The sequence below is a fragment of the Thunnus albacares genome, chromosome 3 (assembly GCF_914725855.1).
Source record: "Thunnus albacares chromosome 3, fThuAlb1.1, whole genome shotgun sequence".
Classification (NCBI taxonomy): domain Eukaryota; kingdom Metazoa; phylum Chordata; class Actinopteri; order Scombriformes; family Scombridae; genus Thunnus; species Thunnus albacares.
In genome coordinates this window covers 37,243,934-37,253,545 of record NC_058108.1, presented here as the reverse complement: position 1 = coordinate 37,253,545, position 9,612 = coordinate 37,243,934, and the positions used below count along the sequence as shown (strand labels likewise).

At 38.6% G+C, this 9,612-nt stretch overlaps 1 protein-coding gene and 1 long non-coding RNA gene across 2 annotated transcripts in view; both read right to left on the bottom strand.

Moving 5' to 3' along the window:
• Positions 1-2,405: 2,405 nt before the first annotated feature.
• The window catches only part of LOC122975452, a 21,489-nt gene continuing 14,282 nt past the window's right edge, over positions 2,406-9,612 (bottom strand). Inside the window, exon 3 of the long non-coding RNA XR_006400673.1 lies at positions 2,406-3,209. This is a non-coding gene — a long non-coding RNA (uncharacterized LOC122975452). The remainder of the gene's footprint in view (positions 3,210-9,612) is intronic.
• Positions 6,849-9,612, bottom strand: part of pgap4 (post-GPI attachment to proteins GalNAc transferase 4) — a 4,477-nt gene continuing 1,713 nt past the window's right edge. Inside the window, exon 2 of the mRNA XM_044343743.1 lies at positions 6,849-9,465. Within this exon, the coding sequence (XP_044199678.1) occupies positions 7,995-9,185 (1,191 nt within the window). The 5' untranslated portion in view covers positions 9,186-9,465 and the 3' untranslated portion in view covers positions 6,849-7,994. The remainder of the gene's footprint in view (positions 9,466-9,612) is intronic.

Below are 9,612 nucleotides of genomic sequence, written 5' to 3'. Positions count from 1 at the left end.
CCGTTGTGACCAGGGGTCAGAGGTCAACACACTGATGTAAACACATTCCAGTCAGAACTACTGAGATCTGTGAATGAAACCTGTTGTTTATTGTTGTTTATTTCATGTTTCTGTCTGTTTACCTGCTGACTGACGGAGGATCAGACTGCTGCTCATATAATCATCATATTTTCATTTTAAAGTTGAATTTCCCTTTAATAAATACAGTTTGAACAACATAAATGATCATTTTTGTTTTTCTTTACAGCATTTATTCCATGAAGTTCAACTGAAATATGAATAAAAAGTTTATTAGAAACATCGAATATGTTTGTGACTTTTTCATCTCATTTCTCTGATTAAATTAAAAATGTTTCCTTCATCAAAAGCTAAAAACAGTATTTTAATGTTTATTAAAAGTTTAATGACAGAAAGATTTCAGCTGATCATCTTCAGTTTCTCTCGTTTCCTGAATGTTTGTCAGTATTTCTGTGGAGCTGCTGCCACCTGCTGATCACTCTGATCAATACATCTACGACCTGCTGATCACTCTGATCAATACATCTACGACCTGCTGATCACTCTGATCAATACATCTACGACCTGCTGATCACTCTGATCAATACATCTACACCTGCTGATCACTCTGATCAATACATTTACACCTGCTGATCACTCTGATCAATACATTTACACCTGCTGATCACTCTGATCAATACATCTACACCTGCTGATCACTCTGATCAATACATCTACACTTGCTGATCACTTCGATCAATACATCTATGACCTGCAGGACAGAATGAAACAGATGATAAAATGTGTAAATATTTATAACTTACATAAAATAATCTGACATGTTTGTTAGTTTATCGATCGTCTCTTCAGGATTTCACTTTTTTTTCTAAAAATTTGATTTATTTTTTTTAATATGTTTTATTAGTTTATACTGATGCAAAAGATACAAACTGATAAAGACAGAAACTACAGAAGATGTGATAAAGATGTGAAAAAAAGCCCCAAAAATAATATTATAAAGATGAGAAAGACGATCAGGATCCATAAACTTGATTGATTTCTTAAATTGTGCTGAGTTTTATTGAGTTTACTGTTATTACAATGAAATGATGATTGTAGGAAAAACAATTAATGAAAATATGTTCCAGGAAGTGTAGAAATAAAGCGACACTGATGACGTCTGACCGGAGAAACAAACACTGAGTTAACGGACCATAAATCTTTAATATTAAACTGAATTAGTTGTTCATACAGTGTTTAACATTTCATACAATTCTACCAAAAGGAGCAATAAACTAATATTATAACATAATGTTTCTACAGTTCTGTTGTCTTTAATAAAATGAATAAACTGAATCGTGGCACCAGTGGCGCCACCATGTGGTCATTAATAAAACACCATCATACACACTGTGTTTGTTATCACAGGGAGTTCATGTCTGTTTGTTTACTCTGATTAGGGATTAGTTAGGAGGTGTTCAGGAATACAGTCCTGTCACATTTTCTGTCATACTGCTTATTTGTGGCAGCAATAAATTGCTTCTTTGTCTTTATGTTGCGCTCTCATGCCTCTAGACCCAAACACTACTCAATAACTGACATATATCAATAATGTAATACTCCATCTCACCTGCAGGTGGCAGCAGTTAACAGCCTCCAGCTTTAATATTCTAGTATAAATATGAATAAACCAGAGTTTAAAACATTAAATCACCGTTTTCACAGATGAATCCATCAATAAACCATGAGACCAGCTTCATTTATGTTCTAAATGTTCTTTAATGTTCTATAAACTCATCTGAACACCTGAAGGTCTCAGTAGTGATGAGTCCTACAGACCATCAGCTGTTGGTGATCTGATTGGATCTTTAACTCAGGAAGACTCAAAACCTGCAGCAGCTGACAGCAGGATCAAATGTTTAATGTCTTAAAGTTGGACTGATGTGCTGCTGGTTTATAAGAGTTTGTTCACCTCTTAATAAAATGTTATTTAATAAGTTTAATACTTGTTCACACATGTCCTGCCAGCAGCCTGCAGGTCATTGAGTAACGACATCAGGACGCTCTGACTCAGCTGTGGTTTCTCCATCATTCCTCTCACACCTCGTTATCTCATTCATCTCACCTGCCGGGACACAAAACCAGTCCGACTGCTGGAGTTTTATACTTTATACTAGCAGAGAATCAGCTTCATTTTCCCCTCAAAGGCTTTTTAATTTAAAATGTTCACATTGATGTGACATCTGACGCTGTTTTGTTATTGTGGTTCAATAAACATGTAGACTTTTTTACTGTAGAAACAAACATGTAAACCAACCTGTTTGTTCACCAGACATGATTATTAACTGTAACTTCCTCGTTGGTCGACTAGACGTCGCTGCCTGGATACAGATTTCCCAACAACACTGTGACGTCCATCAGTGATTTAATGTCTTTTAAATGTAGAAAACAGTCACAGTGTCAACAGAGAAACATCTTATTTGGGTAGTTTTAGTTACTAAAATGCCTTTATTTTACATTTTAATCAAAAAACACAAATGTTTTGTCATTTAGACAATAATTTAACCAACATGTCAGACGTGTGTTTTGACCCGGCTGTGACAAATAAAGGAAAATACAAACGGCTGCTCGAAAATAAGTCAATTATATTAATTTGTAAGAAATGTCAACACATCTAATGTATGAGATGCTCAGTCAGAAGGTCAGTGGTGGTAATAAGAAATAAAATCTACCTCTTAAATACTATAAACATTCTTTGCACTGCAGTGAACAGACAAGAAAACTAAAGAGGGAAAAACATTCAAACTTTAAATAAATGCAAATTTATTTGTAAATTTCAATTCAAAAACCTTAATTTAAGCCTTGATCATTGAGGTTTCCCTCGTTTGCAATGATGTTGCGATACAGAGAAATAATACTCGAGTGAAAACAAAAGCACGTTGAGGTGAAGCGGTTTGAGATCGTCGTCGTCTCGAATCGTCCAGGCAGGCGTAGTGAGGATGTGTTGAAGAAAAAAAAACAAAACTGAAGAGTTCAGAATAAACCTGCAGCACAGATGTTATACAATAATCTACAGGCAAAACACTACAGAATAGTGCCATCTGTGTAAAGATGGATGTTACAGTCAGTTAGAGAAGACACAATATTATTAATATCAATTGTAAACAACAGAGGACCCAGAACTGATCCCTGTGGGACACCTTTTGTTATCGCTTTCACACACTGAAACCATCTACAGGCAGTCGAATCAAACCCAATAAAACATCAACGTCTCTGAATAAGCAGAGAAAGCTCAACTGTATCCAACACTTTTGACAAGTCAATGAAAACAGCAGCACAATTCTTCCTTTTTGTCCGAACAAGAAACAATATCGTTTACAGGTAATATGTAACAGCAGAGATGGTCTGAAACCAGACTGCTGAGGGCTGATACCAGGTGGAAATGGAAAGATTAAATATGTGTGTTATCTGCTCCAGTTGATTTCCTGGGATCAATGGTTTGTAGTGACCAGGAGAAATAGGTTTGTAATATAATGTGTGTTTTACAGGGTAAATACAAGCATCTCACACTGGCACACGAGAAACACTTTAAAATGTACATCTCACACATCTCGTCACAAGTCGCTGAATGAGGCACAAACGCAGAGGAAAGAGAATAAAATCACATATAAACAGTAAAAATCAAACCACAACCAAGCGTGAGTCAAACCTTAAATAAAACAACATAAAACTCTGAATAAGGCAGCAGACGAGATTTTCAGATAAACTTTTATGTTTCTGTCAACATACTGAATCTGCTCATATGGTACATTTATCTGAATATTGTAAAAAAAAAACCTTCAGGTCAGATTATTTTGTTATTTTAAACTTTTTGTATGTTTTTAAATCAAAACTGTCAGATTCTGTTAATTTATATTTCCATATTTACTTATAAAATGAGTAAATATGGAAATTTACTGTATATTTTTAATAAAGTACATTTTAATGATGAAGTCAGAGACCAGGTCAGCAGTAATAAATCATGTTTACAATATTTTTTGAGCTGCCAAAAGTTCAATCTGAAGTAGCTGATTCAGTTTTCACATATTTTAGTGAAGATGTTCTATTAATACGTTTTAAAATGGATCTGATGCCAGCGTGAGATGGATGTTAAACATTCACTCAAAACCAAAACAATATGAAAGCCTGTAAGAAAAATATACACAGTTTATGTACAACAATGTTCAGATTTTAAAGCACTTTGAGGCAAATTTGCTACATGAATAATAAAAAAAACAAATCAAAATGATCGATGACTGAACATCTGATATGTTTTCTTTAAAAGTTGACCACTTTGTGAAATATGTTTGTTCTCAGTAAATAACACGTTATATCTTGTTTTGTTTAATTCATACAAAAAGCAAAGTGGCTGCAGCTTCATATTTACGACTGATATCAGTCTTCTGACTCAGCATGAAAGCAAATGTTCACAAAATGTTGAACTATTCCTTTAAAACGTGTCGATTAAATACATTTAATGTTTGTTTTTTTAAAAAATTGTATTTAATTCCTCAGAAACATCATATTAGCAGTCTTTAATAAAAATTAAAAGTTCGTTCTTTGAACACTTATTTTAAATGACGCCATTACTCGTGTTGCTCTTTATGCAGCCAATCATTTAAATTATATTGATATTAATCTGATTTTTAGAAACAAACTATTCAATTTTTGGTTTAGAGCTGATAACAGGAACCAATTTGAGCTCCAGAATCTCCCAGTACTCCCAGCAGGCTGGAAAACATCTGATCTGTAAAACTCAACCTGACTTTACTGTGATATTTAACTCCAGTATAACGAGAACCAGTAACAGACTGGAGCCTGGTGGTTCTACTTTAGCAGCTACTTTCTGTAATTCATATGATCCAAATCATTTTTTAGAAGGCATTCAGGAACCTTTTTGTACACATTAAAAATAACTTAAATATTGCAACTTGTCTTAAGAGTCATTTCACCCAGAAATAAAATATTGGTTAAATTATTTTATGGAGTGAAATTTCTATTTATGTTCAAAGTCAAAAACATTAAAAGGCACAATCAGTGATAGAGAGTGGTTGATGTTGAATGAACAGTCTGACATTTCAGTAAATCCTCTCAGATGTTTCAGTTTCATCTTAAAGAGACAGATCCAGGACGTGTTTAGCCTAGCTTAGCATCAAGACTGGAAGCAAGGGGAAACTGCTGGCCTAGCTCCATCTGAAGAGAAAATAATCCAACTTCAAACAATCTCTCACGAACCTGAACCAAACCTGAACACACACAGGACTCAGGATGTGAACCCGGGTCTCTGCTGCCAGAGTCCTGCATCTTTTACGCCCCCCCATCAACTGTTAGCATGTCCAGCTAACTAGCTTACTATTTACAGTGTTAACCTTGCATGATTTCCAAAGTCAAACAGCATTTCATTAGCTCACTACATCCGTTTGTGGGGTTTCAGGCTACGTTACGCCCCGTTCAGGATGGGAGCATCCCCTGGATGCTATCAGAGTTTAAGCTAACGTTAAAGACTGCTAATGTCTGTCTTGATCTTTACTGGATTTTGGGAAGTTTACACTCCAGTAACTGCAGCCAACGTTACCTGAGATAATTTGACATTGGCCAAACATACCAGTTAGTCCTCCTGCTAAAAGCCTTTTCTGTTGTAATGTTAAAGTGAAAAACTGTTTGAAAATATGAAAAAGTATGTAAGCTAAGCAGCAAAACATGGTTATCTTATAGTGAAATAAGTCTGACTTTACTTTGTTATTATGCTCCTTATAATACTAAGACTTACTACACAATTTTTTATTTCCATGTCTTCCACGTGTCATCAGTTGGTGATGACTTTTTACCTGGAAACCTGTTAGCTTTAGCTTCAGTTTGCCAGCATGATGTCATGTATGTAGCCATCAAATGCATCTTTAAAACCCTTTTACAGGGTTCTTGTGTTAAAACAAATCAGCCAGTGACAGTTAACAACCAACTTATGGAGCTAATGTTCGTTTAATTAGCTAGCTAGTGACAGCTGAAAGAATCTGCTAGCGACAGTTGTTGTTTCAGTGCAACTGACGGCTAGAATTGAGAATCTGTTTTTATCTACTTTTTTCAGAAATCAAGGAGGCGTTGTTTGAAAAATAACTGTGAATTTCAACACTAAATCTGCCACTTTTATTGTAAACTGTATGTTTGCTTTGCAAGAATGGACAAACTGAAGTGTAGCAACGGAAACTAAAAGGGAGGCGGGGTTTGGTTAATTTACCTTCAATGTCAGACTGTTCTCTTAAAGGTTGATATGATATAAACGCTTCATGTGTCAGTGTGGAGGTTTGGTCTGTAGATCACATTTAGACTGACTGACAGTGTTTCTGCTGTGGTAGTCAAAACTCCAACAGCAGCACTGTAACTGCATAATATTGCTCTACTAAACTCTATGGTAGCACACTGTACTGCAGAGATGGGTGATATTATTATTTCACAATTCTCTGTTAACATAATGAAAGTACAAAAACATGATTGTCAAAAAAAGGAAAAAGGCCAAAATCAGAAACCAAAATAAGACACGGTCATAATCTGCCTCTTCGAATTCGTCCCTTTAAGGATGTGTTCACTGTTGTTCAACCTTTATGCAAATTCCACAAATGTAGGCAAAAGAAATAAAGGCAAAGGCTGCTTTGCAACCTGAGAAGATGAAGATCTCTGAACTGTGAGCTTTTAGTTTAGCTAATGGATTTTCTTATCAAACCTTCTATCTCTCCTCATGCCTCACTTTAATTCCACAGTATCTCAAATTAAACTTTTAGCTGAAGTCTGGTTTATGACCTTTTTGCAAACCAGTGTTTGCTAAAGATAATCTGTGTGGGAGACATTTGGTACTACTGAACCTCAATCCTTGTTTTAATAAGGTCTTTGTGTATAAACAGTGAACAAATCCTTTAATGATCTTACCATTTTCCAAGCAACATATTGTTGAGTAAAAATCTGCATGTTCAAAAAGTTGAATAGCCTTGTTTTCAGGTGGATGATGATGTTGGATTTTGACAGCATCTGATGGGTTTCTAGGAAGTAGCGTGAGCCCAGGCAGTAGATTAACCCAACAGTAAAGAAGCACATGATCCTCCAGAAGAGTAGAAAACACGAAAGTCACCCAAATTGATTAAATACGTTTTCCAGCAGTGATGATATGATGTCTGGTCCTAAACTGAAATCACAGCTCAGTGAGAGGGGATCTGGTGATTTACTGGTGAAAAGATGCAAAGGGCTCCAAGTTCTGTCCAAAACCACAGTGAAACTGGTTGAGAAGTGACACTTTTTTTTTTTTTAACTTTCCAGGTCACATAAAACTGTCTCAACTGCACTTCAGTTCAATCATAATCATCATTAAAAGGTGCCCTGTGAAGTTTTCCTGGAAACAAACTTTATCCTTGAGGTCTAACAAAAATGTTGAGTGCATTCCCTTCCTAATAAAAACAAAACCATTTTTTGTAGGAGTTTGAATCCTGCATTTTTTAAATCCATGTTTGCTTGCTAGCAGTCTTTTTCTGTCTTGCTTTTGTTGGCACATTGCTGCGTTTCTTGGTACATTACAGCCACCTATAAATCAGTGGAATAGCTTGAAACTAGGAATGTATACTGCGTCACCTGTATATGTGCACAAGATCACAGTAGCTACTAGAGGTCAAAAACTCCACAAGGAAACTTAAGACCCACTACACACTGATATTTAGTCTTTGAAATGCTGTTGAGACAAAGTTTAGTTGAATCTTCGTATCTAAAAATACTTTTCAACCAATCATGGCCTGTTTTTCACCTTGTTGCCTTGACAACTTTTCACTCGCAAATGACCAAACCAACACTTGCTGTGATTGAAAGAGTCCAGAAGGTGACAAGGCGGGAAAAAAACAATACAAAAAAAACATTGAACCAAGTGAGGAGGAACCTGATTAAATCCAGCCTTGCATTGACCTCCTTCTGGTTCCTTCCTGTCAGAGGAGTCGGGGCCTGGATGGGTTTGGTCTGACTGAGGAATAGGCTCCGATATGGGTGATGAGGTTGGGTTCCACGCTATGAGACCTTTCCTCTGGGATTGTCCTGGCCATCTGATACAGAACCATGTCTTTGGCGTTTCCCTTGATGCAGAACGAGCCGTCCAGATACTCTGCCACCCTAAGAGAGGCGTTGCCGGGGAAGAGCATGGCTGGCGTGCAGCACTCAGTGGCTGGAGAAACGGCGTAGAGCTGCGGGGAAAGTCTCCGCACCTCCAGGAGGTAGTGCCGCCCCACCAGCTCGGCAACAGCCATGAAGTAGAGGGTGAAGAAGAGAAGGTGGCTGGTCGACAGCGTGAAGGAGAAAGAACAAGGATTCCAATAAGGAAAGGTGAGGAGGAGGGCCGTCGCTCCGACCAGCCCGAGTCCCACCCACTCCAGGATGCGGTAGGGTTCAGGGTTCCAGTAGCGCTGAAGTCTTTCAGGGTGATACAACTTGATGTAAAGAGTCTGGAGGGAAAACCGACGTGACAGCAAGTCCTTTATAACCGCAAAAAAGTCCCCTCTAGGCAAAGCATCGTCCTCCAGGACAACCATGTTTTTGGGCTTCACCAGCTCCTGTCCTTTCTGCAGGCAAAAGACATAATCCCTCTTCTCCCTCTCGAAGGTGTTGACCCGTTCCCTGTTCCTCTGCTGCTCCCGAGGGGATCGCCGGATCACCCGGAAGTGTCGCTCCAACAGCTTGGCGTCCTGGTTTTCATGTGGGCCGCTTTCCACGTCGCAGACCAGCACCTCTGCGCACCGCCGCTCCCCGCAGCTTCCCAAGAGGCCGTTCAGCTGCCGCATCACCTGGAGCAGGTAGTGGAAGTCCCGCCCCTCGCTCCGCCGGGCTGTCACCACGGTAACCAGCAGCTCAGGATGCTGGGCGATGTCGCTGAATCTGGAAGCCACCGCAGTGGAAGTACTCTGCCAGAAGTGCAGGGCGTCCTGACCTCGGTCGAGGCTTTCCCGCAGGACCTCCTCACTCATGGAGTCCAGGTACATGGACTTGATGAAGAAGTAAGAATAAAGCAGCCGATGGCAGCAAAGAGGTAGAACAACGCAAAATGTGATGACGGCAAGGATGAGGGCTTGAGTGACAGTGCTCGACCATCGCAAGTACTGACTGAAGAAGGCTTTCCATCGAGGCATTGGTGAAACAGAGTGGAACCACACGGTGACAAGATGAAGTCACACCGACTGATGGAGGAGGAGAGTTTACCCAACTGAGAACAGCTCAACATTTACAGCGTCCCAGCGTGCAGTTTGCTTCAGAATACCTATGGCACTGCCCGCAGCAGTGAAACCTGATCGACCTGTTGTGAACTGATATCTCTGTGGAAAATGAGTCCGGTGTTGGCACTTATTCTTCTTGTAAACAGAGAGGTGAGAGTTTCAGCCCGGCCCGGGTCGTCTGGTTCTGTTCTGCTGTCTGTAGAGAGAAATGGGATGAGAGGAGGTTTTCTATCAGTTACTGTTGTCAACAGTTCAATCAATATCATCGTTTATCATCTTTAAGTTGAGTTGTATCTAAATGAGCTATCATATTAGCTAATTATATCTTCTCTTGTATTTTCTC